Consider the following 24,964-nt stretch of genomic DNA (forward strand, 5'->3'; position numbering starts at 1 on the left):
AACAGAATTCAAATTTTTGCCAGTTTTGGATTTTGATATGGTGATGCCACCAAAGACATACATAATCTATCACCTCATAGGTACAACTTGTCATTGGTTAAATTAGCAAGAGCATTGTGTATTATAACCCAAAATCTTTTAATACCACACTTCCATCACTATGGCAACACAATTAGCAAGAGATAAAACCTACTATTAGAGTTTGGCCACTACCCAATATCCTTCTCTACATCCATGAATTCACTTGGTAAAGAAAGTAAAAATCTTACCATCCTGATGACTATGCAGATCTGCCACAATGAGAAGTATGTGAGCTGGCCCCTCCTCTGGTGCCAAGAAACTACATGCCATGCCAAGCAATTCTTCAATGTGATGCCTAACATAATCCTCCCAGCATTGGGCACAACAATAAGCCTAAGAAATATCACAAAGAATGTTATTATCCAAGCATAAACTCAAGCTAAGACTAATTGTCATAGTTACTATTGCAAATTTTGACTTATTCACTTTTGCATTCTCTAGAGCTTGTGCCACCACCTAAAGAACATATAAAAACTCTCAAACTTCCATTGAAAGGAGAATAGCTTACTTTATTGATTGCTTGTTGTGGTTTAGATATGTTGCTAGAGGCATCACACCACTATATTATCGAAACAGCTTTGCCTTGAATCCAAATAAACAAAACAAAATGGAATAAAAATGAAGAAGAGAGAAAAAAAAACATATCTACCATCTCAGTGACTCTCTCAAAATCTTTCCATCATTAGTGACCTGATAAGAAGTTTGAGAAAATGCAATCTCACTACAAGAAAATTCATTTACAACAGCGGCTCTAGTGGCGTCACAAATTCCCAAAATAGGCAATAGATCAACAGCCACAACGAGAAAAAAAGGGTGTTGTGCAGGAAGTTGTGCATTTGCAATGAATGTGAGGCACCATTGCTAGGGATTGGCAAGATCATGTGCCATCACTCACAAAACTTGAAATCGAGGGAAAGAGATCAAATATGATCTTGAATCACAATATGAAGCTGTCAATAGTTAAACCTACTATCATTGCAAACACTCTCCACTAAACCTTAAAACTTACCCTCTTGATTTTAGAGGGTTTCCATAGCAAAAAGTTGAGTGTCAATGCCAGTAAGCACTTTGTATGTGACATGTGTTGCAATAGGCAATTGGCCGCCTCCCATTGGCTGAAAGCAAACATTAACACAAATATTTGCTAAGATATGGTTAAAGAAATAACCCTTTTACAGTTACCCCCTATCAGACGACTGCCATTGGCTGGATCCAGCAACCTAGAAAGTTAAATATAATGTGAATCATCACAAATCAACCAACCATCAAACTTCAACTAGCCAGTAGTTCATCTCTAGATTGATGTTTAGATATGGAATGCATTTGCAAAATGAAAAGAAAGACTAAGTGAAGCTTGCAAAAAGTATTGAACTTGATCTACTTCCATGGATTAGGAGTATATTTCACTTCCATGCAAGCTTTAAGTCCTTGTTTTAAATATTTTGGAGGTTGGTAATGAAAGTTCCAAGTCTCGAAGAAGAAATAAGCAAATATTGTCCAAACTAGAAGAGTAGCACTACCATTGCCCATTTGTTTGCAAAAGCCTAGATTTTTTCCTGTGTTAACATACTCATAGAGCTTGCAATTGAATTTTCTCCACTTTTCTTGTTGATCCGTAGCAAGATCTAGTAAAAGAGAGCCTAGTAATTTTTCAAGTGAGCATTATAGAGTTTCGATAAAAGTTCCACCAATTTCAATATTGCCAGAGACGCTATAATGGGGTCTTTACCAATAAAAGTTGGATCTTTGAAACGACCATCGAAGGAAGAACTCACCGCTAGCACAAGCATTGCCCAATCCCAGCTCCAAAAGGGAATGCTCAAAGTCATTTATTTTATTAAATTCTCATACATACTTTGTAGGTATCCAAACTTTTTTCTTTAGACTTGGAGTTGTGAATTTTTTTTTCTCTTGGTTTTTTTTTTTTTGTCTTTTTTATTTATATAAGAGCATTTAAATTCTACTGTAAACTCCTAAATTTGGACTTCCTAAGAGGTCATCCAACCCAGTACTATTCAAACCCAATGACACTTAATTGTAGCGCACGTGGTTTTGACCCTTTATCCTATAATGATTTACCATAGAATAACACCATGAAGCGGAACCTAAACCCTCTTTATGCCATGTGACACATGCCACGTGTCATATGCCACGTGTCCAAAGGACAATGGTGTGTGTAAGCAACCAAAGGGAACGACTTAAGAGATGATCCATAGGGGTTCAAATATAGAGGGAAAGGGCCCATGAATAAGAGTGCACTTCCTTTTCCAATCGGTTAAGGGTCTTAGGATATTTGGGGTTAAGCGTCCTTGGGTTTGAATAGTACTGGGTTGGGTGACCTCCTGGGAAGTCCAAACTTAGGAGCTTATATTTGGTATCAAAGAGGTCTCGGGTCCGACTCTGTTGGTTGGCTAAGGGAATCGCACCACATGTTGATTGACATCTGGCTGGTCCAGTTTGCTCTCGCTGGGCTCGACCCGAGGGGTAGGGTGTCAAGAGAGCGGGGCTCTCGGGAGAGCTGCGGCTCTCAGCTTCCGTTCATGAGGGTGTGAACTTGCAGGAAAGCGTGGTGGGTCTTGGGATATTTGGGGTTAAGCGTCCTTGGGTTTGAATAGTACTGGGCTGGGTGACCTCCCGGGAAGTCCAAACTTAGGAGCTTATAGTGTGGAACGAGGTTCAAGGCCTTGGGTCACTGAATGAAGGAACAGTGCCAAACTCCCAAGCATGGAGCCCAAAGAGCAATGGCAATGGAGCACGAAACGACTCCTGAGCATACAGCCCAAGGAACGAAGGGACAGGAGCCCGGAGCGACTTAGAACAGTGCTAGAGCAACCAACATCCTAATGCTAGGACTAACATGCAAAATGGAGCCAAATAGAGTCAGACATTATTTCGGCATACCAGTGGCTTAACGTGAAGATATGGGTACTCCACTAGCTAGCATGGAATGGAATGGCTTAACGCGAGGATATGGGTACTCCACTAGCTAGCATGGAATGGAACTTGGGCTTAGACCCAAGCCGAATGCAAAACAAGGACAGGCACGCAAGCGGGAGCTAGACTATCCCATAGTAAACCTCCCATAGTATCAAGAGTTAGTCTCTGGGACAAACTCAAAACTTACTAAATATGGAATGGCCTTAGATTGCAAATTTGGACATGGGATGAACACCATTATGTTCAAGCCGATCTTTAGATATGCCAAATGAGAAAATCTAGACACTTTCCATAAATAACATTTGGGACCGAAATGAAACTAGCACAAAGGGCATAATAACAAAGGTGTTTGGTAGACATAGTAAGCTATCATCCGGCGATATTGAGGGATTAGTCTCAATATGTGAGGGTTCTTGCTAAACCAATGCAAAACAGAGCAAAAAAGAACTAAAAGCTAGGCTAAGAATGCTTAACTAGAAACACATAGGAGTTCCTACCTTATGTCCATCTGGCTAAGTACAGATGCTAAGCCCAGTTTACTAACACTTGGACAAGAGGGGCTAATGATGGAAACCAGCAGTACCAACCTCCTGCCGTCATGGCAGTAAGAAAAGAGTGTCTGTAAGGAATGGCCGACAAGTATCTTTTAATACCCGAAGTCACATTCACGACACTCTCCCCCTAGGGAAAATCAACGTCCCGTCGATGCATACTCGAGTCTAAACCACTGCCAAGGAAACAACTCCAGAAAAAGTTCATAGTGATCACACTATGTGAGAAATGCATGGACTTAAATGAGTTAGGAGGCAACCTCTTTGTCTAACGCGGATGCGCTACTAGCTCAGACACCTTCTGGCCGTCGCTGACAAGGAAACGTTAGCCACCCTTGCTGCTCTGGGTATCATTCAACTTACAAAAGTGTGATATGCCCTTACCCGCAAGGACATAGAGAGAAAAGCTAGAGGCCCCAACCCTCATGAGCAAAGAAACCAAACCCGTCAGTAAAGTTTACATAGACTACTATAAATAGGTAGTTAGAGTTATTTACACAGTCATGCCCTTTCAACAGAATAAGGAACATCGACAGAGAGGTAGGTGATGTGACCAGTCGACAGTAGCTACCCCATGACTGGAGATTTCACCATGCACATGAAGTGCCGAAGCTAGTCTGCCTATACTGGCCCAAAGTCAAAGATCAATAGATGGATATTATCAAAGTTATAGACAATGATATCTTAGAGACTTAATTATCAGTGAAGATCGGGAAGCCAATTCACATCAAGGCTGTGGAACTTGGCCACGAGTCAAAGAGCTATGTCGCGAGCACGCTGGTGGACATGTATGCAAAGTGTGGAAGCATGGAGAACTCCTGCGAGATCTTCAGCAGCAGTGATTGGTGGTGTCATGGATGGCCCTCATCTTTGGGTACGCAGAGAACGGCGAGGCTGGGCAAGCTCTGGAGGAGTTCTCGTGGATGAGAACGGTGGAAGCTCTTCGTCCAAACGCTCAAACTCTAGACAATGCAAACCAAGTATGAGGTGTCTCCACAGATTGAGCACTGGACTTGCCTTGTGGATCTCCTGTGCCACGCGTACGAGCTGGATCACACCATTGCGCTTGCGTGGAGCTTGCCTTGCGGGAAAGCAGACAAGTTCGTGTGGACGACGATCGTCATCGCGTGCAAAATGGCGGGGGAGCATCACAAGTCTAAATATCAAAATTTTTAGCTCTTCGTCAACTTTGCTAATCTTCTATCATAGATGGTACATGTGTCTTCTTGGGCGTTGTGCAGTGGGCTTGCCTTGGGGTGAGTTGGTACACGAGTTTGCAAGAGCCATGGTGCCGTGAAGGTGTTGTACATCAGGCTCCCTTCAAACTCCAGTCAGGGACTGATGTCCAAGCTCGACTTCCAGTTCCAGTGCCTGAATTCCAAGTGCATCTCGCCGGCGAAGAGTTCTTCTTCCACACTTTTGTGCTTCCCAAGAACGGCGTTGTGAAGCAGAGCATTCAGGTGAACACGACTAATCTTCCAGTGGGAGAATTCGAGGCGGATGTCGGATCGGGAAAAGTCCCACTCTCGGCAGCGATTCACGTTCGTGCTCACTGGATGTCGAATGGTTACAATCAGGGTACGACGGAGGCCAAGCTTGTTTGCGACTTGAGCATGGTTCTCCCACAGTATGGGAATAGCCATGCAAGTGATTGGTCAGCCTGTCTATCTCAGACTGTAAACACTTCTATATAAGTCTAAACTTCGTCCAAAACCCTAATCAAGGTAGATGAATCGATGGAAGAGGGCCTGGCTGGGTCCGCTGGCGGAAACGATAGGGGCTTGTCTCGCCTTGGGCGTTGTGTTATTGTTTGTAGCGGGTGTCTTCGTGATCTCATGGCTCGCATGGCGCGTCCATCTCCACGAGCCATGGTGCGAGTTCCAGGACGTGAAGGTCTCGTACATCAAGCTCCCTTCGAACACCACGTCGGGTCTCTTATCCAAGCTCGACTTCCAGTTCCAGTGCCTGAACTCCAAGCACCGCAACTTCGAGAACGTGATAAAGGTCAAGTTCACAGAATTCGACGTGGGCGTTAGTTACCGCGGGGTGGATCTTACAGGCCAGCAGTTTGACTTTCATAGCTTTGTGCTCCCAAAGAACGGTGTTGTGCCTGTGAAGCGGAGCGTCATGGTGAATGAGACGAGTCTTCCAATGGAACACTTGGAGCAGCTGAGGGCAGACATTGGATCTGGGAGTGTGCCACTCTCTGCGGCAATCCACGCCCGTGCTCACTGGTTATCGTGGGGGATTAGTCAGGGTACAATGGATGCCAGGGTTTTGTGTGGATTGACTATGGTTCTTCCACAGTTTGGTGACACTACTGCAACGAATATCGGTTTTGATGGCCAGGATAAGTGCCCTGTCCTTTTGTCCCACTAGTTAGTAGTTTTATGTGATTTATGTATAGTTAGAAACGAGTTAATTTCCTTTTACTAACTACAAGAAAGCTTTGTCTAACTAAAAGCTTTTTTCACCATACATGGAGGATTCATATCATGAAGTGCCTGGACGAGAACACAGCAGAGTTGTCCACCACACCTTTCTCCCATGAAAACGCCACCTCTTCCGTGAGCATTATCTCCACGAGTTCGTCCGCAGCTTGATCTTCGAGCAGCGTTCCATCTTCATCGATCGTGAGCGCTTGCAGCCATGCTGGACTGATAGACAAAGGGAAGCATTTCTTCAGTGTTTCTCCATGCATTTAGCACTACTCGTGCATGGTTAATCTCTACGGTCGTACGAATCAGTTGAATGATGCAGTGGCACTGGTGAGGAGTCGAACCAAATTGTAGTGGTGGTGGTGTTACATCACAACCAAGAGGATATTAATCACAAATGACAAAATTATTTAGTGTAACATTCAGTCTCACTTCTGGAAACCAATATATCGTAGTATGACTTATATAATATTTAAATTTCAAATTAGCTAAAGTTTTTAATCTTTCCTGATGCAGATTGAATGTTATGCTGACTGACAATCCAACTTTCTGCGGCAATCCCTACAGCTCCTTGCACGAAGAAAGAATAACTTTTCTAGAAGAATTACATTTGGACAACAGTTTATTCTGCACGTGTTTAAAATCAATGTTAAAGATATTGTTAGGTATGCTGTTGTTGGTGCGTTCCTTTCTCATCAGATCTGTGGCCATCCATGGCCAGAATCATGCACTCCCTCTGATAATGAATTTTTTGAATCAATAGTGGTATAGTGGTTGTGATCTCGTGCGTTTTAAGAAACGCTCGATCATGGCTTCCTTCTCACAAATATCCCTCTCTTTCCAGAAGAAGCTCGAGGATGGATCTCCATTCCCGCTGGTCCTTGTTCCGGCCAACGGTTCTCTCAAGGACTCGGGAGCGCTCGCCAGCGCGCTGCGAATTGAGGAGCAGCGATTGCGGCTGGAGGAGTGGCTAACCAAGAGTGGCGCGATTTTGCTGCGAGGATTCGAGGTATGGACAGCGCAGGAGCTTGACTCCATTATCGATGCGCTGGGATGGGAGGAGTACCCTTACTTGGAGATGGGTGGATCGACCAATCGAAAGCAAATGTTTGGGAAAGTTTTCACCTCCAATGACTTACCACGTCAATATAACATTGGCTACCACAACGAGGCAGCTTATGTAAGTTTTACTCGTTCTTTTCTCTTTTTTCTAGAGCGATTCGCTTTCTATTTCTTTGTTTCCTCTTCGTGTTCTAGCTCGAGAAACCACCGGCAAAGATCGCATTTTTTGCGGAGAAAGCTCCAGAGCCTGGAACTGGGGGTGCCACTCCAATTGTCCCAGGTCACGTCGTTTACAAGCGAGTTCTTGAGAAAACCCATCTAGCAAAGCAACTTCTCGACAAAGGCCGTGTTGTTTACCGCGCGTTTCTAGACGAGAACGCCTGGAAGTCGCGACTTTCAGCCGAGGACAAGCAATCCGCCGAGACCAAGTAAGAAACTTCCTTTCTTCGAGTTTTTTGGGCTCAAAACTCTTCTCTCGATGATCCAGCGCCGTGAAAAAGCAATTGGTTTTAACCTGGCTTCCCGACGGAGGAATGATTCTCGACAGCAAACTACTGGGTCCCTTGTTCCGAAAGGATACTGCTGGAAGGATGGCATATTTCTCGAGCCTTGGGTTTTTCGTGGAGTTTCGCAAGACGCATAAGGATTCGCCAAGAACAGCGCTTGAGTTTGAAGATGGAACGCTGCTCGAAGATCAAGCTGGCGAAGAACTCGCGGAGATAATGCTGGAGGAAGAGGTGGCGTTTCCATGGGAGAAAGGTGACATTCTTCTGGTGGACAATTCTGCTGTGTTACACTCGAGGCAGAAAAGCACGTCTAAGGAGCGAGAAATTCTTGTTTCTCTTGCTCAATAATCTTACTCGTTTGAGTCGAAAGGTTTTAACTTTTCTGAAAAGACGTGCAAACAAAATGTAAGGTATGGTGCACTGCTCTTGATTTTCTTAAATTCTTTTCAAACGACTTATGCCACTTATTGAACAAGAGCAACAAGAATTTCTCGCTCCTCAGACGTGCATTTCTGCCTCGAGTGTAGAACAGCAGAGTTGTCCACCAGAAGAATGTCACCTTTCTCCCATGGAAACGCCACCTCTTCCTCGAGCATTATCTCCACCAGTTCGTCGGCGGTTTCATCAGGGAGCACCGTTCCATCCTCAAACCTGATCGTCATCTTCGGAAAGTCCTCCTTCATCTTGCGGAACTCTACGTACGATCCGATGCTGGTGAAGATCGCCATCCTTCCAGCACTATCTTTTTTAAACAATGGCTGCAAGGGCTTGCTCTCGAGAATCGCGCCGCCTTCGGGGAGCCAAGTTAGAGTCATGTTCTGCTTCATGGCTCTAGAACAAGAAAGTCAGACCTCGCAGGGCATTAAAGTATCGCAATCTTGTGGAAAGTTGAGAAAGAATTTGCTTGCCTGGTCTCGACGGTTTGCCTGCCCTGGGTTCTCAAAGCTTTGTCGCTGAGATAGGAGCGAGTTACAACAGGGCCTTTGTCGAGAAGTTGCTCGGCCAAGTGTTTTCTCTCAAGAACTCGCTTGTACACGACGTACCCTGGAACGATCGGAGTGGCTCCTCCAGTCCCAGGCTCCGGAGGCTTCGCAGCGAAAAATGCAAGCTTTGAAGGGAATTTCGTGAGCTAAGAACACAAACAAAGCGCTATTTGAGATCCAAGAACAAACAAAGAGATGAACTAGCTTACGTAGGCTGCCTCGTTGTGGTAACCAACGTACCAATCCAGGGGAAGATCATTGGCGGTGAGAACCTTTCCATGGACCCTCTTTCGATTGGCCAGTCCACCGAGCTCCAAGTAGTTGTACTCCTCCCATCCCAGGGCATCGATGATCGAATCAAACTCCTGCCCCGTCCCTACGTCGAATCCTCGCAGCAAAATCGCGCCGCTCCTGATCAGCCACTCCTCCAGCTGCGATCGCTGCTCCTGGATTCGCAGGGCGCTGGCGAGAGCTCCAGCGCCCTTGGGCGATCCATTCGCCGGCGTTAGAACCAGTGGAAATGGCGATCCATTGTCGAGCTCCTTCTGGAAAGGAAGATATGATTGCAAGCACATCGCTGACGATAGCGGGTGAGCCATCATTTAGGGCCACACAAATGGAGCGTTTTCATTGGCGGGAAGTTTGGCGCCAAGTTTAAATTGCTTCTTGAGCCCTAGCGGCGGTGGCTATGGCTGATCCAAGAATGTCCGACTATGCGCGCAAGAGGGCCGAGAACATGGCGAGGAACGCCGAGAAGCTCGCGGAGCTGGGGATCCATGAGGCGGCCAAGTTTCTCCAGATTCCAATCAGGTTCTTTCGTCTTACCCTAGTTCTCTAGCCGATGAGTGGAGATTTAGAAATTTTCCTTCAGCGATCGCAATGCTGTCGCGTGGTTTTCTTGAATCCTTGTGCTTTGGTCTTTTCTGCGGCATTTGTGTTGTTTGTTTGAGAGTTTCATTCTTTTGTTTCCAAAAGATAGCGAAAGCAAAAAAAAGGATATTTTCTTTTTGGATTCTATATTCACGCGACGCATGGGGAGCATTTTCTTGAATCCTTGTGCTTTGATCTCTTCTGCCGCATTTGTGTTGTTCGTTTGAGATTTCATTTTTTGTTTCCAAAAGATAGCTAAAGTAAAAAAGAGGATTTCTTCTTTTTTGATTCCATATTCACTCCACGAGCATTTTCTTGCTTGTCTGCCGCATTTGTGTTGTTTGTTTAAGATTTTCTTCCAAAAGACAGGATTTTTTTTCTTGTTTGATTCTATATTCACTCGACGCATGCTGTTTCCAGGGAGCAGCAAAAGAGAAAACCCAAAGGGTATAAATCTGAGAAGAAGAGGCCCAGAGATGAACAGCCGCTTGTAATTCGGAGGTCACTGCGTACTCGAGGAATCTCTCCAGAGGTCGGGCCTCTCAAGGACGAACTTTCCGATGCCAAAGTGGTGCCAGAGCCAGAGAAGCTTGACAAACTTAACTGGGAGAAGCCTGTTTCCTTCTCTGACGTTCGTGTCAACGACGAGCTCTCAGATGATTCAGTGCGTGCTCGCATTGGCGAGGCAGTAAAAGGCGAGTGTTTGGTAAACTCGGAGGACCAGCGACCAAAGGACGACTTTGAGCCGCTATCTTTGAAACTCGCTGAGAAGGACGTCGTGAGGATTGTGCCGGAGAAAATTCTCAGCCTGATTCTCCTTCCTCTGAGTTCAAAGCTGGTGGTGGCTGCCGGGGACAGAGCGGGAAATATCGGCCTCTGGGATGCTGATTACAACGAGGAGAGTGACGAAAGTGTTGTCCACATTTATCGGCCTCACAGGATACCTGTTACAGCAATAGCAAGCGCACCTGCGAGCTTTACACAGGTGAGTTATGGAATACATTATTTTACTCCCCCCTCCCCCCCCCCCCCCCCCCCCCCCCCCCCCTTTTTTTTTCTAACAGCGCCTTTGCCTTTGTAGATTGCGACTTGCAGCTGTGATGGTTCTGTCCTCCTCATGGACATTGACAAAGCGGCTTTCAGCAGAGTGTTTTTATCTGACGAGTCCTTAAGTGCCATGAGCTATCTCGCAGAGAGCACGCACGTTATTTCCATTGGTGACTACGAAGGAGATATGAAACTAGTGGATGCAAGAAGCTCCACGGTAGCGTCACACTGGAAGCTGCACGAGAGACGCATTCACTCCATAGACTCTACGCCGCAGCGGCCTCACCAGGTTGCTACAAGTTCCGGAGATGGAACAGTCTCCCTGTGGGACGTCCGCGTCACAAAGAGGAACCTGGCAACCATGACCCACGGAAAAGCCGTGCACTCGGCATACTTCTCACCATCGGGAGATCAACTGGCTTCGACCAGGTAAATACTCAAAACGTTTTAAAGTTGCCTTTATGGCTGAGTTACTCGATCCCCGCAGTTATGACGATCACGTAGGCCTCTGGAGTGGAAAGCACAATGACGATCCCGTCATGATCAGCCACAACAATCAGACAAACCGCTGGATTGCGACGTTCAGGTGGGAAACCTTTTGAGTAAAAATCTCGAAATGCGGATTTAAATTGCGTTGCAGGGCAATTTGGAGCTGGAGTGACAACTACGTCTACATTGCAAACATGAGCAGAGCCATCGATGTGATATCCACTCGCGAGAACAAACTGGTTGCATCGCTTCGAAGCGAGGAAATGACTTCCATACCTTCGAGACTGGCACGGCATCCTCTTTTACCTGGAGTTCTGGCCGGTGGCACTGCCGGTGGCAAAATCTTTCTGTGGAGAAGTTAATCGTGTTCAATCAACACTGACTCCTTTTTTTACATTTTTTCTCGCTCAGCCAACTTAATCAGATAAGGAGAAGGATGGCAGGGTCCCAAATGGGAAAACTCGACTCCGGAGGCAACACGTGGAGAGCCGGGACATAAGTATAATTTTTTGAGGGTTCCTTGGCTTGGCAGTGTGGAGGCTTCGCTTTCTTTCCTTGAGGTACATGTCCGTTTAGCTGTTCTTGATGATTCCTTCTTTATTTTCTTGATAGCAAAGCTATGGATCCTTACAAGGTATTAGTTCTCCTTTTTTTTTCTTTTTTTTTCCCCCCACGTTTAGTGCTCTAATCTTCTTCGTCTTTCCAGCACACTCCATCAAGCGCTTTCAATTCTTCTTTTTTCACCACAAACTCTGGCACTCCCGTCTGGAACAACAATTCCTCTTTGACAGTTGGGTCACGAGGTACGTTATGATAGTGTTCTTTCTTTCTTGTAAGCGTTTAATTTTTTTTTTCTCAACGATCTCTCACATGGTGTTTTATCAGGGCCTATTCTGCTGGAAGATTATCACTTGATCGAGAAGCTTGCTCAGTTTGACAGGGAACGCATTCCCGAGCGCGTCGTCCATGCGCGTGGAGCAAGTGCAAAGGGTTACTTTGAAGTCACCCACGACATCTCAAACCTCACCTGCGCGGATTTCCTGCGTGCACCTGGAGTCCAGACACCGCTGATTGTGAGGTTCTCCACCGTCATTCACGAACGTGGAAGCCCCGAGACACTCCGTGATCCCAGAGGCTTTGCCGTCAAATTCTACACGCGGGAGGTGAGTAAACTATCTGGTGATGTTGCTAAGTTGGACACGAAATTCCATCTTTGACTTTTTTCGCTTTGTTTGCGAGCAGGGAAACTTCGATCTGGTTGGAAACAACATTCCCGTGTTCTTCGTACGTGATGGCATCAAGTTCCCTGACATGATCCACGCTCTCAAGCCAAACCCAAAGACGCATGTTCAAGAGCCTTGGCGCATTATGGACCACTTCTCGCATCATCCGGAGAGCTGTCACATGTTTACTTTTCTCTTCGACGACCACGGAATTCCTCTCAATTACCGTCACATGGAAGGCTTCGGGGTACACACGTTCACTCTGGTCAATCGCGCCGGCAAGTGTACGTATGTCAAGTTCCACTGGAAGCCAACTTGCGGACTAAAGTATCTGAGCAAGCAAGAGGCTGTGGTCGTCGGCGGCTCTAATCACAGCCATGCAACCAAGGATCTCTACGACTCCATCGCGGCCGGAAACTATCCAGAGTGGAAGCTGTTCATTCAGACTATGAACCCCTCCAACGAGGAGATGTTCGACTTTGATCCGCTCGACGTTACGAAGACTTGGCCGGAGGAAATGTTCCCGCTCCAACCGGTTGGCCGCATGGTGCTCAACAAAAACATTGACAACTTCTTCGCGGAGAACGAGCAGCTTGCGTTTTGTCCGGCGCTCATCGTCCCTGGCGTCTACTATACCGACGACAAGATGCTCCAGACTAGAATCTTCTCATACGCCGACACGCAGCGGCACCGACTTGGACCGAACTATCTCATGCTGCCTGCAAATGCACCCAAGTGCGCACATCACAATAATCATCACGAAGGCTTTATGAACTTCATGCACAGGGATGAGGAGGTATGGTGGTGGAATGTTCTCCAGTTTTTTCTTTGTTTGAGCTTTTTTTAATGATTTGTACTCGTTCTGTCTTTTGATTTTTCTAACCACTCGTCGTGAACTGTCAAACACAGGTGAACTATTTTCCATCACGATTCGACGCAGTTCGCCACGCCGAGCAAGTCCCGATTCCCTCACGTCCTGTGAGTGGCCGCCGAGAAAAGGTAGAGAAAAGCTTTGGCTTGTTTAAGCCTGGATGCCAGCTTCAAAGTCTTGACCGGTGCGTGCACAGGTGATGCTGGAAAAAGAGAACAATTTCGCACAACCTGGCGTGAGGTACAGATCATGGCCAGCTGACAGGTGAGCGAGCAATGTCGTGCAAAAACTTCTGCCCATGTTTTTCTTCCATTTTTCTTTTTTTTTTCCTTCCTTCTCTCGCTCTTTCTCTCTCTTTCTCTCTCTCACTCGCTTGAGGATCTGGTGGTCGTGCAAAGCAAAGTTTCCTAACTTTTGTGTTACACTGACTGTCTTTGCTTGGCAGGCAAGAGAGGTTCATTGAGAATTGGGTGGACGCTCTATCCGATTCACGCGTTACTCATGAAATACGCAGTGTGTGGATTTCGTATTGGTCCCAGGTACGTAGCTTGTTTTCTTATCCTTTCTTTTTTATCCTTCGACCGTCTCGATAGTGGACGGCATGCTAATTGTCTTTCTGCTTAACGCGTGCAGTGCGATAAGTCCCTCGGCCAGCGAATCGCGGCTCAACTTCAGTCCAAATCCAACATGTGATTCAGCCTGGGTTGGAGGTTTGTGGCTTTTGTTTCCAGTTTTTCTTTCCTTTTCGTGCAAGTAGCTCGCGCTGTTGTCTCTTGTGATATGATACATTTTTAATCTTTCCTAGCTTTTTTTTCCAAAAGGCTTCCAAGTCAAGGCGATTGAATTGCGTCCCAGCAGCCAGCCACAAGAGAGAACGCAAAGTATGTTTAAGAGTGTGAAAGCTTTGAACGTTTTCTTCCTTTTTTTCCTTCTTGGTCAGGGACTGATGAGCCACCTTTCTTTGTGGAATCAAATCAGATGTTGATTCCTGTGTGCCGGAAAGATGTGTTGCAACAAATCTAAAAAAATGTTTGTGAAGATCAATCTCTACCAAACTATGCTGTGCTCGTACGCGCAACCAGTGGTGATAAAAAAAACACTTCGAAAAATGTGAGAGATGAAATTATACAGTGCTGGCCTACCCAACTGTTCGTTCTCCTGTCCACAAAATCTCCGATTCCGACATTTTAAATCGCGGGAATATCTTGCGGCATAATCATTCCGTACAAGAGACTTCCCACCAAGAAACGAATGAATGAATGAAAACGAATGACACAAAAGATCCCAAAACTGGCCTAACACCCTCTCACTCTCTCCTCCCTCCAATAAGAGAACTAAAAGCTCCAATGAACTCTAGAAAACTACTAAGATCTCTCCAGCTCTAAAGAAACAAAGAAACAAAGAGATACCTTGCAAAGAAGCAAACTCGCTCGCTCTCAAAATCGTCGGCCTTCTTCCTCTTCGTCATCATCCGTAGTCGTGGTAGCAGTCGCGGTAACAGTCGCGGTACCAGTCGTGGTAGCGGTCGCGGTTGGCTCCCTTTGGCGGCGCATCTCCAGCACCTTCTTGTGAGAATTGGAGTGCTTTTGCGGCACGAAGCTCGGGCTCGCCGCCGGCCTATACTCCGGGAACAATCTCCCGGACTTAAACCTCACGCCACACGCATTGCACAGCGTCTTTGGTCCCAGTGGCCCCGTCCTCCACTGCGGGGTCTTCTGGCTCCCACAGTGGAGGCACTTTTGGAGTGGCTGGTTTGGATCCGGAAGGCCCCTCTTGGCCGCCGCGCTCCCGCCGCCACCCCCTCCAAAGTTCTTGGAAGTCCCGGTAATGCCACTGTTCTTGCCCGAGGTGGTGGCGGCGCTGTTGCTGTTGTTGGTCTTGGACTTCTTCTTTGGCGGGCGGCGCGAGTTCTTGAGCTCCAGCTCGTAGTCGTCGTCGTGGAGGCTGTAGAAGCGGCCGCTGTCCGCCGAGAAGGACGAGGAGCAGCAGTGGATCTTCTTCCGGTTGTTGCTCGTCGTCGTCTCGTCGTCCAGCAGCGACGACGAGCCGTCGAGCTCATCGTCGGTGGAGAAGTTTGAGTTGTTGTCATCGTCCTCCTCCTCCTCCTCCTCCTCTTCTTCCTCCTCTTCCTCCTCCTCCTCCTCATCCTCGCTCGCCGTGGTACAATTCGAGCTGCTTGGAGCTCGAGGAGGCACCGAGGACGTGGTCGTCGCCCAAGCCTTAGTCCTCGATCGCTTGGAGCGAGGCTGACGATCCTGCTGCTGCTCAAGGTGGCGGCGGTGGTGCGCAATCCCGGCGTTATAAGAAGCTTTGTTGTGATCATCGGTGATCCAAGACGCGGTGGTGGAGCTCGACTCGAGCTGCGCCGGCTCGGACGAGGCCGGGATCACGTAAGAACTGTGGTGGTGGTGGTCGCGCAGCGAGCTCTTGAACGGATAAGTGGACGCCGGCGATGGCGAGAACTTGGCCTCCTCCGCGGCGGCGGCGTGGACCGCGTCCTCGATCGACGACGAGTCGTCCACAAAGTTCGTGAGCCATCCAAGCTCCGGGATCTCGTCACACTGGAAGAACAAGAAATTAAGTTAGCTTTCGTATTTTATCATAGCAGCAGAAAAAAGAATGGGAAAAAAAAAATGCTTAAAAAGAAAAACTCCAGGAGAAAAAAGAAAGAAGAAAAGTGGAAAGAGTGAAGGCATGGCATGGCTTCAACAAGAGCAATAAATTTTCGGCCAGGAGAGGTGGCTTTAAATGGCTCCAGTAACGAAAGATGTCATGTATGTTACACCACTCTCTCACACTCACACACAAACTCACACACTACTCACACCACTCTCTTGTTATATCGCACACAAACAGTCAAGCAAGCACACCATTTCTCTCTCGCTCTCTTTTTCCACTGCCGGTCCAGAGAACCAATCCGGATAGGAGCAAAACGAATGAAACGAAACGCCACCACCAAGAACACCACCAGAAACGAAGAAGAGAAGACCACGATTCACAAACAAACCAACGCGAAACCAAACGAGCGAGTGGTGTGAGTGAGTGAGTGAGTGAGTGAATGAGTGAATGACCCGGGAATTGAATGAATGGGGAGCGCGCAACGAGCGAGCGAATGAATGAAAAGGAGCGAGCGATGGAGATGGAGCTGGGCGAGAGAGAAAAGAGGAAGAAAAGCAAGAGAAAAAAAAGGAGAGACTTACATGCATGCCGATGAGCTCCAGCTCCTCCTTGCTCCCGACGTCCAAGTCCGCGATTTCTAATTCCCCCGGATCGAGCTCCTCCTCCTCCTCCTCCTCCTTGTGCTGCCGATCGCCTCCTTCCTCCGCCGCCGCCGCCGCGGCATTGACCAGACCATCCTCTTCTTCATCGCCTTCTTCCACCTTGGCGATGGTGGTGGAGCTTTTGGCGATGGCGGCCGAGGAAGCGGTAACAGTGGAAGCGTTCTTGCTGCTGCTAAAGTTGGCAATGGGGCCGGAAATCTCCTCGTTGGTGAAGTCGAGGAGATCGTCCACGCGGAAAACCTCCACCCCGAGCTTGAAGCTACAGTCGAGATCGATGAAATTGGCGTGCCTGCTGCTCAGTACCTCCATTTACCTCCAAAGCTTCGCTATGGCGACCGCGATAAACCCCGCAAAACCCGAGCGCCGCGCGCTCTCCCCCACCGCTAGCGCTCCTTTCCTCTCTCGAATTCCCAGGCGCCCAATTCGGCAAGGAATTGGGCGATGGAATTCGCTCACACGGAAGAAACCTTGTTAGGTAAGGAAGAAGAAGTTCTCGCTAGAGCTCTCTCTGTCTCTCACACACACACGCACACGCTCACTCACGCTCGATTTGTTTCGATCAAGGGGACACGGCGATGGGAGACGATCGAGGCGAAGAGTCACTCCACCACGGCATAGAAATTTTCAGCGACTGGCTTTGACGAAGTCGCGCGTCCCAGCGCGTGGTGGTGGTGGTGGTGGTGACGATGAGAGAAGAGAGAGAAGAGAAGGACGAAGGGGAATATCTCCTCGATCGATTGGTGGGCGATGGCCTGCGGCTGGAATTCGCAGCTGGGCACAGGAATGCAGCTCATCCAATCCAAGAGGCGCCGAATCGAGAGCCGCCCACAAGGCGAGGCGCCCGAATTGGAGCCGCCCACAACAGTGGCTCCTCGCAAATCGATGGAATCGATTGGCAAGTATAGCGAGCGAGGAAAAGAATATAAGAAGGGAGAGACCCAATGAAGCGAGCTCGAGCAGCAAGCTGACAAGTAGCTCCCGGACAACGCTAATCTCCTCCCAAAACCCCCAAAAACCACTTCTTCTTCTTTCTTCTTCTTCTTCTTCTTCTTTCTTCTCTACGCTTTGTTGGTTCTCTTGCTCCTCTCGATTGATCGATTCCTCCTTTCTGTGAGCTTAAAGCTCACGCTTCCTCCACAAAGATGATAGAAACAAAGGAAAGAAAGAAAGCTCTTTCTACTCTCGCCTCTCCTCCTCCATTCTCTCCCTTGTGTGATTTTAGGGAAAAAAAAGGCTTTGGGCACTACTACTACACTACCACCACTGACACAAAGAAGCTGTTACGCTTATTAGCTACACTCTAGCCTGGAGAGCGAGAAAAAAAAAGCACTAAAGCTTTTTTTTGGAATTTTTTTGGTGAGATTTTTAAACTACTTAACGCTAGCTTGATCGATCATTCGCCGCTAAGAACCTCTCGCCTTCTCTCCAAAAATTCTTTCTTTGCTTGATTTTTTCGTCCATTTCTCCGCGGTGATCCTGTAACTGTTTAGCATAACAGCCCAACAATTCTTCCTTTTAAGGCATGACAGGTGGGAACAGAGATCTTGTTATGTTAGCGCAAAAATTAAAGGAATTCCTCCTCCACCTCCACCTTTTTTTTATCCTCTTTCTTTTCTATTTTCCTGGCTTTATTTTCCCCCTTTTCTAAATTTTTTCTTTTTGTTTCTTTTAGAGCTAACGTGGTCTGGCGCGCAGTGCCAGCCACTTTCTCGCTTCCAGCCGACGGAGATTCCCGCGTCGCCGGATCCCCGACACGTGGACAATCCGACGGTGGGGATGCCTTCACCGCCGTGTCGGCCGGTCGGACAGCCGCCCCAACGTGCCGCGAACGTGACTGACCACCACCGCACACCGCCGCCGCACCTCGCGGTGGACATTCCGGGGCGGAATGTGGCCGGGCATCAGAATGTCCGGGAGTGTGGCTTTTACTTGTTTTTTTTTTTTATGTGTGTGTTTTTTTCTAACATTTTACTATAAGAAGTTAGGTGCTCGACAGCCATCCCATGACAAGTAGCGTTGCTCCATCCATTTGCTGGCTGGCTGGCGGGCGGGTCTGGCTTAGTAAAAATAAAAGATGCCGCCAGGGATGCCTTAAAATTCCCGGAACCTCCTCCTTTTCAGTGGAGAAACCACTGGAGGAGACATTTCAGAGCGTTTGGTCGAAGAACACAACTTTCCAAAGTCTCGACTTGCGACTTCCCACCGCCAAATTTCCAGAATCTCTCTCTCTCTCTCTCTCTCTCTCATACGTACTTGAGACCTTGAGCGTATTGTTGCGTGATAATTTTGACGTTCCAACGGTGGCCAACCCTTGAAAACACTTCGAAACCCTCTCTCTCGGTATATATCAATCGAATCTCTCGAACTTCCACTGGTCTTAGAAAAGAAACCACAAACTCAACACAAACGACATGGCACGGTGGGTAACAACTCTTGGGTTGTGACAACTTAACACGTTTTGATGCTTTGCGGAGCTTTAAAATCTTTTCTAATGTTTACCAGCCGCTAAGTTTCAAAGCTTTGCTCATACGCTGACACAACTATAGGTGAATTCCTAGTTTTATTTCTTTACAATGCCAAAGATTGCCAAAGTTTGTTCAGCAATGCTCAGTACTGCCAGAGAGGAGCAAAAAAACTTTATGAGAGTCGCTGCATTTGCATACCACACCACATAGCATAGGGGGGGCAGTAGAAACAAGCATGGTAGGAAACAAAAGAAATTTAAGAAAAGGTGGCCGATGTTGTGTGAAGAACGATCATTCCGTACAAGAGAGAACTGCAAGTCACTCATTGACACCACAAGGATTAGGATTTGATAAGTTGGGGGGAGGGGTTGCTCTGATCCTGCAATTTGGTCTACTAAACTCTGCAATATCTACTTGCTTGCAATTTACAAAAGGCAGGTGAGTTTTCTAACCTGAGGCCTGAAGGAGAATCAAAGTGTGCACATGCAGGGGCATCAAATCAGACCTCATGTTCTTGGCACAAAAGTTGACTTTAAACCACATGGCAAATGCAAGGTGGGTGCAAGCCTAAATGAAGTGAATCTCTTATAAAATTACGCCCCCAGCGGTAAAAAAGAAACAACTTTGGTCTGATCTCGAAGTCAGTAGTCCATCTGATCCAAGATCAATGTACGCTCTGCTCAGGATTTCCATTTGATTTTATATTATTAATTAGTAATATACGAAAAGGAAAAAGCTATTATTATCTTTTAAAGTGTCAAAATTTAAAAAGTTTAAGATAACAGGCGTAAATTTAAATTATTAGTTAATGATAGAAACTACCAAAAGGAAAAACAAAAGGAAGGACATGCGCGCCAGGCAGGGATCGGACCTGCGACTTTCTGCTTAGGAAACAGACGCTCTATCCGCTGAGCTACAGGCGCTAAGCTGTGGAATTAAGAATGCTTAATTCGCTAAGTAACGAGTGAAAATCCTAGCGGATTGATGGATTGATGGAGGCTATGGCGGAGACGAAATCCATCAATGCGCAGCCGAGAATGCGCAGGTGAGGCAAATGCTCGGCGAAAAGATGCGATTTTTAAAACTTTTTTTTTCAGGTATGCTGTGGCTGGAGCAGGATTTGCTGGTGTTTCCGTGGCCTGGCATCTCTTACAGGTTCTTTTTCTCGGCAATGATCGTTGATCGATCACGCGTTTCCGTAGAGGTTTTCTTTTTGGTTTTTACTTTCGCGCAGTTCACGAATCCATCCGTGTCAGTCAGTGTTGAGCTCTTTGATGAGAGAGGCATTGCCGCTGGAGCGTCCGGTGCGTCCGGAGGATTGCTCCATCCATTTTCTCCAACAGGTTTGAGAGTTTCTTTCGTGTTTTGTCCTGAAGATTTGCTGCTCTCTTGCCAGGAAAATTACTCTGGAAAGGTGCCGAAGGATTTCGAGCATCGCTGGATTTGGTGGCTGTTGCCGAGTCGATGGTCCCAGAAGACGATGAGCCAATCTCATGGAAAAGGTTAGAACAATTATTTCTTTGTTCGTATGAAACTTCTCTGAAAGTTTGCGCGTCTATAGGGGGATCTTAAGACCTGCTCTTTGCGAGAAGCACACCCGGAACTTCCGAAAGGTTGGCTAAAGTTCCTCAAGAATTTTTATTTTTTTTCTATCACTTGGTCGATTTGTTTTCACTAGAATGTGGATTGCAGCAATGGTAGCGCTGGAGCGCCAAGAATTCTCACCGCAAGAGAGGCCAAAGAACTACTTCCAGGGCTTTTCATGCAAGACGATCTCCTTGCGTTGCACATCCGCGCGGGAATAAACATCGATCCAAAGCGCTACCTGGAAGTAAGTTACCTTCGTTTCTCCTTAGAACTACAGAGCAAAGTTTCGAATCTCACAGGCACTGTGGAAAGCATGCCTCTCGTTCGCAAACTCCGCGCGAATGTCAGGCTGCCCTGGAACGAAAGCATCACTTCACAAGCGTCGCATCGCCAGTATCTGCGATCTCTCAGGTAGGAAGTAACAGTAGCTTCGGTCGATTCTAACAGGAACATCTCTTTTTTCTCGAAGATTACGACGCTGTGGTACTTTGCCTGGGCGCTCAAGCTCCATTGCTACCAGAACTCCAGGGAAAGTTACCACTTACGCCGTGCCGAGGAGTCGTAGCACAAATGGAGCTGCCAGAGAAAAGGAGGTGAAAAAAAAAGCACTTTTTTCTCGTCGACCATACTGAAGAACACCTTTGCTTTGTCAGTGAACAGTTCAATGGCACGGCACCTAGTGTTTTGTCCCGATCATGGTTGGCATTCCAGGGAAAGAGAAGGCTGCTGCTTGGAGCCACGAAAGAGGCCTTCATCTCCCCATCGCCAAGAGCACAAGATTTGTCAGCCCTGGAAGAGCTTTACCAGAAAGCCAGGCAGCTTTATCCCGGCATCTCACAGTGGGAAGTAACTGGCTTGCGAGAAGGCATCCGAGCGTTGCCACCGCGATATGGTGATCTGGGAGCGATCCCTTTGGTTGGAAGCCTGGATGGTGATGTGAGAACTTTGGAGTCACCAGCAAGGAATGGCAAATGCCGGCCTCCTCGCTTGTGGATTTTTGGAGGGCTTGGTTCCAGGGGCCTGGTATACCACGCGTGGCTGGGAAGCAAAGTCGCCCAGGCCGTGGTTCTCGAGAACCAAGAGGTTCTTCCGCAAGAAGCGCGCCAGTGGAAAAACCTCACGTAAAGGGTTTAAAGAGATTTTAAAAGTATACCAAGGGTTTAGGGTTTATGGAGGCTGATGAAAGTTTGTCTAGGGAGTGCTTCACATTGGACGATCCCTCACCGCCAAGATCGTGGATTTCATAGACGTCAAAGTGCCAATCCTGGTGGAATGTATTTTCGGCGATCCCCCAGAGGGAACTACACTCTTGGATGAAGTGGGATTTCACGGTATTCGCTTCATAGTCGGGCCTCCCGGGAAAATCTACAAGCGTGTTCGTGGCCGCCAAGTTCTTGTCCAGTTGCTACGTACGCGGCCGAGAAGCCAGTGACAAGGCGCATTGCGTTTGTGTCGAGCGATGGCAAACCCGTAGAGGGCTGTAGCCGCGGCTATCCAAGCAGCCTGTGATCGCGATGGGGATTCCGAGGAGCTGGCTCTTCTCAAGTCTTGGACTCGTTTCTACGAGAGTCTCGTCTGCGGTATACTATGTGGTGGACGATGGCGAGAACATCTCCGCTTCAAGCGACACTGCGTATTTCCTGGCCAGTTTGGTGCCTACATGCGCGCTTGTTTACTGCGCTTCCTTGTCTAGCGACTGGATGAACGTAATCCGGCATCATAAAATTCACAACTTCATGATCGTAGGGTCTCAAGGTATGTGTGTGATTGAGTTCTCATGCAAGGTATGATCGAGCTCTCTTTCTAGAATGAATACGTTTTGTAAATTATTCAAGATCGACTTGACAAAGGGGGACTTATCCAGGCCTGGGACAAATCCGAAGTTGCTACTCTTGTACAACGTTGGAGGCCGAGGTTACCAAGTTTTTTGCTAGAAACCTCTCAAACACGAGCACCGGAAACGACAGTCTAGTGGAAGATCTAGCAGGGGTGAGAAAGCTCCTACCATTTAACCATGTTGTGGACAGCAAGTATTTGTATGTCGGTGAGGATGGTAACGCTGGAATGCATCACGGACGAGCTGCGGTCGTTCTGCTCCAAACAGATGGCGGCTGTGATAGAGGAGCACGACGTTGGTCGAGCACACGACCTTTTCGAGGAGGTGGCCGAGGATCACAACACGATACGAATCGGCTGGAATGCGGAGGTGGCCGTGCTTCTAGCGCTCAAGTTTAAAAAACTCGACATCCGCTATGGGAGTGGTCTCAGCGTGAGGGCCGGGGTGCCTTCGTTTTAGCTTTTCCGGGGAGAGATCTCGGCCCGTTTGCAACCAGGCGTGTACGTACCGCGATCGTAGCGTTCCAGGTCTTGGTTGCTCGGAATGGAGAGTCACGTCACCATGGTACGCTTGAGAAGGCGGAAGCATTGTTTCGAGCTGCAGGCAAGGAGCTCAAGATCCTCGTCTATGTCATGCCGTGTTGCAAGTTTACGTCTCACCTGGTGGAGTCTGCGCAGTACGATGGTCTGAGCTACTACTACGTGACGATGTCATTTTGCGAGCTGAGTAGCACGCTGCGAGTGATAGACAACACGCTGGCCAAGATCACAAGCTTTTCGATTCGTCAGGTATACGAGCTCTAGAGTTTTGAGACGAGTTTTACGATTGTTCTTGCAGAAGAGCGATGCGTACAAGAGTCTTAATCTTTGACGTTCCAGTTGGGCTTTTCGCGTGAAGAAGTCCTTGCAAGAGTAAAGGCGTCAACGATCAGGACTTGGAACCTCCAAGATCAAGAACCATACTTATCAGTGGCCACCAAGAGGTTCGTGGAGACTTTCTCTGCTGCTCCAAACCTTTGAAGTTGATCAGTAACGAGCAAGTGGAACGTCAAAGATCAAGATTTAGTATTCCATGTTTTATGTGTAATTTACCTATCTTCACTTTTTCATAGTCTGCTGCTCAATCCTAGAAAAACGTTTCGAATCTCACTTCAACGATCAAATCTCCATGGTGGGTTAGTACTTTCTAGATTTGATTTTGCACAGTTGATTCCCGATCTCATGGTTGATTCCCTCCAATTGTATCACGTTTTGTACTGTTGAGTGATCCCATTGCATCACATAATCTAACTGTGTATGTCCCTGAGTTTCCTGAAAAAGGCATATTTGCCACTATGAAAGCATAAAGAATCCATTTTGAAAGTACTTCATTCTTCCAATTCTCCGTTTTCTCTTCCAGCCAGCGACTGCGTTCTCCACCGCCAGAATCCTCAGCGTGCCATCTTCCTCGAGCTTGAGCAGGACAAGATCCAGTGCTGCCTTCACTCAAAGACGCAGGGCCGAGAAGAACGCCCTCGAAGAGCTGCTGAGCGTTGAGACTCGCAACCACATCCTCTCATGCCCGTGTGCGGCAATGCTTGAGATCGTAGCCGAGAAGCCGCTTGTGGAAGCGTACCATGCTTATGACCAGCTCCTCTACGTTCCATCCGATCGGCTTATCGGCCCCCGGTCACGCTTGCAGTCGAGCCGGACAGCTCCGGCCCATTTCTGGATATCTGGAAACTCCAGCCCGCTTTATAACTTCTCGAAGTGCTCCATGATGTAGAGCTCGCCTTGCGATCGCAGATACGGGCAGAGGATATGGAATAGCCGCCGCTCCTCGTCATACCAGAAGAGTTTCATGCTAGCCTTCTCTTGCGTGAACTCGTGACCACCGAGACCACCAAAGCCATTCCAGCTGAAAGTTCTTTCCTGCTTGCCGAGGATGCGCAGGCACTGAGTTCGGCAGCGTTGTCCTTGAGCACCGATGACAGATAAAGCATCGCCACCAGGCAAAGGTACTGCGAGGATTCTACTAAATCTACCTTGTTTTGTCGCAAGCCTCGCACCATCATCGACAAAGTCATTCGAAGCACTTATTTTCTCTCACCACCGAAACGTTATGCGGATGGGCCGAGCTGTGCCACCTCGCTGGCCACCCTCCGGAGCAGGATCAAGGAGGCCGATCATCTAGAGGCTGTGGAATGCGAGGCGACCAAACTCTACAAAGAAGGCTACGTTCCAGTTGAGGCAGCGGATTGGGAAAAGGATTACCGGAGCAGCCTCGGCGCCGTCATTGTCTATACCGGGGTCGGTGAAATAGACTGGACCCGAGGATTTGGAAGCGGACGCGGAGCGAGAGCCTAGCGCATGGCAGTGGCGTCATGTCACAAACACCGAATTCAAGGAGCTTCTCTCCACTTTGCAGGAAAGTAAGCTCCTGCTCCACCTGGTGACGCGTCGGCCACCTCATTCCATCTTCCTCTCCCATCGCGGTCTACTTCTGTGTTACACACTCCAGGCCGTGGCTAGAGAGGAGCCCCACGTTTCCATTCGCAGCATTTCGAAAGATTAGTTGTGCGTGCGCTCTTCTTTTTCTGTAGACTTCTAAGTCCTGCCTCTTATTGCAGATGATTGTCTTGCAAGGAATGAAGATCCCAGTCGGACTACCGCGATCGAAGCAGAAGTGGAAGATGCCACTCGGCCTAACGAAGCAGAAGAAGCAGATATTGACATAGAAGAAGATGAAGATCCCACT

General features: G+C 47.8%; 6 protein-coding genes and 1 non-coding gene across 11 annotated transcripts; 4 read left to right on the forward strand and 3 right to left on the reverse strand.

The window, feature by feature from the left end:
- The first annotated feature begins 6,700 nt into the window (after window positions 1–6,700).
- LOC112347849 (clavaminate synthase-like protein At3g21360) lies at window positions 6,701–7,964 on the forward strand. Its single transcript, XM_024679399.1, has 3 exons — window positions 6,701–7,187; window positions 7,265–7,497; window positions 7,557–7,964. Exons 1-3 carry the CDS (start codon window positions 6,816–6,818, stop codon window positions 7,921–7,923), a joined length of 972 nt encoding a protein of 323 aa, XP_024535167.1. The 5' UTR covers window positions 6,701–6,815; the 3' UTR covers window positions 7,924–7,964.
- A 15-nt stretch (window positions 7,965–7,979) lies between these two features.
- On the reverse strand, window positions 7,980–9,189 carry LOC112347847 (clavaminate synthase-like protein At3g21360). The gene is made up of 3 exons (XM_024679394.1): window positions 8,768–9,189; window positions 8,484–8,704; window positions 7,980–8,406 (listed from the first exon to the last, which is right to left on the reverse strand). The coding sequence occupies exons 1-3, from the start codon at window positions 9,158–9,160 to the stop codon at window positions 8,040–8,042; spliced, it is 981 nt and encodes a 326-aa protein (XP_024535162.1). The 5' UTR covers window positions 9,161–9,189; the 3' UTR covers window positions 7,980–8,039.
- Window positions 9,186–11,358, forward strand: LOC9629108 (WD repeat-containing protein 76). The gene is made up of 5 exons (XM_002961732.2): window positions 9,186–9,368; window positions 9,849–10,413; window positions 10,510–10,904; window positions 10,963–11,061; window positions 11,116–11,358. Exons 1-5 carry the CDS (start codon window positions 9,247–9,249, stop codon window positions 11,324–11,326), a joined length of 1,392 nt encoding a protein of 463 aa, XP_002961778.2. The 5' UTR covers window positions 9,186–9,246; the 3' UTR covers window positions 11,327–11,358.
- Window positions 11,359–11,450: 92 nt separating this feature from the next.
- Window positions 11,451–14,102, forward strand: LOC9629109 (catalase-3). 4 transcript variants are annotated; one of them, XR_002992876.1, is made up of 10 exons: window positions 11,451–11,598; window positions 11,671–11,767; window positions 11,850–12,127; window positions 12,207–12,983; window positions 13,097–13,186; window positions 13,255–13,322; window positions 13,504–13,597; window positions 13,692–13,768; window positions 13,880–13,939; window positions 13,999–14,102. XR_002992876.1 is itself a non-coding variant. In XM_024679373.1 (9 exons), exons 1-8 carry the CDS (start codon window positions 11,584–11,586, stop codon window positions 13,749–13,751), a joined length of 1,479 nt encoding a protein of 492 aa, XP_024535141.1. In that variant the 5' UTR covers window positions 11,451–11,583; the 3' UTR covers window positions 13,752–13,768; window positions 13,880–14,096. The 4 variants fall into 4 exon arrangements, 3 of the variants coding, with proteins under 3 accessions (XP_024535141.1, XP_024535129.1, XP_024535135.1); XM_024679373.1 differs by having other exon boundaries at window positions 13,880–14,096; XM_024679361.1 differs by lacking the exons at window positions 13,880–13,939; window positions 13,999–14,102 and having other exon boundaries at window positions 11,451–11,524; window positions 11,577–11,598; window positions 13,692–13,873.
- A 133-nt stretch (window positions 14,103–14,235) lies between these two features.
- Window positions 14,236–17,462, reverse strand: LOC112347839 (GATA transcription factor 21-like). The gene is made up of 2 exons (XM_024679354.1): window positions 16,259–17,462; window positions 14,236–15,619 (listed from the first exon to the last, which is right to left on the reverse strand). Exons 1-2 carry the CDS (start codon window positions 16,646–16,648, stop codon window positions 14,495–14,497), a joined length of 1,515 nt encoding a protein of 504 aa, XP_024535122.1. The 5' UTR covers window positions 16,649–17,462; the 3' UTR covers window positions 14,236–14,494.
- Window positions 17,463–19,654: 2,192 nt separating this feature from the next.
- Window positions 19,655–19,727, reverse strand: TRNAR-CCU. The gene has a single exon. It is a non-coding gene; the product is annotated as a tRNA-Arg (tRNA).
- Window positions 19,728–19,797: 70 nt separating this feature from the next.
- LOC9646940 lies at window positions 19,798–22,200 on the forward strand. 2 transcript variants are annotated; one of them, XM_024687783.1, is made up of 9 exons: window positions 19,798–19,849; window positions 19,902–19,959; window positions 20,039–20,147; window positions 20,201–20,306; window positions 20,366–20,417; window positions 20,483–20,635; window positions 20,691–20,802; window positions 20,861–20,984; window positions 21,045–22,200. In XM_024687783.1, exons 1-9 carry the CDS (start codon window positions 19,806–19,808, stop codon window positions 21,514–21,516), a joined length of 1,230 nt encoding a protein of 409 aa, XP_024543551.1. In that variant the 5' UTR covers window positions 19,798–19,805; the 3' UTR covers window positions 21,517–22,200. The 2 variants fall into 2 exon arrangements, with proteins under 2 accessions (XP_024543551.1, XP_002961780.2); XM_002961734.2 differs by having other exon boundaries at window positions 19,902–20,147.
- The last annotated feature ends 2,764 nt before the right edge of the window (window positions 22,201–24,964 follow it).

This window comes from Selaginella moellendorffii, unplaced genomic scaffold (genome assembly GCF_000143415.4).
Source record: "Selaginella moellendorffii unplaced genomic scaffold, v1.0 SELMOscaffold_1, whole genome shotgun sequence".
Taxonomy (NCBI): Eukaryota; Viridiplantae; Streptophyta; class Lycopodiopsida; order Selaginellales; family Selaginellaceae; genus Selaginella; species Selaginella moellendorffii.

What these genes read in the sequence shown, in the direction of transcription:
- LOC112347849 (XM_024679399.1), top strand. Translation starts at nt 6,816, where the DNA reads ATGGCTTCCTTCTCACAAATATCCCTCTCTTTCCAGAAGAAGCTCGAG. An exon ending in ACCACAACGAGGCAGCTTAT is followed by an intron (nt 7,188 to 7,264) that starts GTAAGTTTTACT and finishes TTCGTGTTCTAG; the next exon opens with CTCGAGAAACCACCGGCAAA. An exon ending in AAGCAATCCGCCGAGACCAA is followed by an intron (nt 7,498 to 7,556) that starts GTAAGAAACTTC and finishes TCGATGATCCAG; the next exon opens with CGCCGTGAAAAAGCAATTGG.
- LOC112347847 (XM_024679394.1), bottom strand. Translation starts at nt 9,160, where the DNA reads ATGATGGCTCACCCGCTATCGTCAGCGATGTGCTTGCAATCATATCTT. An exon ending in ACCACAACGAGGCAGCCTAC is followed by an intron (nt 8,705 to 8,767) that starts GTAAGCTAGTTC and finishes TTGTGTTCTTAG; the next exon opens with CTCACGAAATTCCCTTCAAA. An exon ending in AGGCAAACCGTCGAGACCAG is followed by an intron (nt 8,407 to 8,483) that starts GCAAGCAAATTC and finishes TTCTTGTTCTAG; the next exon opens with AGCCATGAAGCAGAACATGA.
- LOC9629108 (XM_002961732.2), top strand. Translation starts at nt 9,247, where the DNA reads ATGGCTGATCCAAGAATGTCCGACTATGCGCGCAAGAGGGCCGAGAAC. An exon ending in TTTCTCCAGATTCCAATCAG is followed by an intron (nt 9,369 to 9,848) that starts GTTCTTTCGTCT and finishes TGCTGTTTCCAG; the next exon opens with GGAGCAGCAAAAGAGAAAAC. An exon ending in CACCTGCGAGCTTTACACAG is followed by an intron (nt 10,414 to 10,509) that starts GTGAGTTATGGA and finishes TTGCCTTTGTAG; the next exon opens with ATTGCGACTTGCAGCTGTGA.
- LOC9629109 (XM_024679373.1), top strand. An exon ending in TGAGTGGCCGCCGAGAAAAG is followed by an intron (nt 13,187 to 13,254) that starts GTAGAGAAAAGC and finishes GTGCGTGCACAG; the next exon opens with GTGATGCTGGAAAAAGAGAA. An exon ending in AGATCATGGCCAGCTGACAG is followed by an intron (nt 13,323 to 13,503) that starts GTGAGCGAGCAA and finishes TTTGCTTGGCAG; the next exon opens with GCAAGAGAGGTTCATTGAGA.
- LOC112347839 (XM_024679354.1), bottom strand. Translation starts at nt 16,648, where the DNA reads ATGGAGGTACTGAGCAGCAGGCACGCCAATTTCATCGATCTCGACTGT. An exon ending in TGGAGCTCATCGGCATGCAT is followed by an intron (nt 15,620 to 16,258) that starts GTAAGTCTCTCC and finishes TTGTTCTTCCAG; the next exon opens with TGTGACGAGATCCCGGAGCT.
- LOC9646940 (XM_002961734.2), top strand. Translation starts at nt 19,828, where the DNA reads ATGCGCAGCCGAGAATGCGCAG. An exon ending in GAGCCAATCTCATGGAAAAG is followed by an intron (nt 20,307 to 20,365) that starts GTTAGAACAATT and finishes GCGCGTCTATAG; the next exon opens with GGGGATCTTAAGACCTGCTC. An exon ending in GAGCTGCCAGAGAAAAGGAG is followed by an intron (nt 20,985 to 21,044) that starts GTGAAAAAAAAA and finishes TTGCTTTGTCAG; the next exon opens with TGAACAGTTCAATGGCACGG.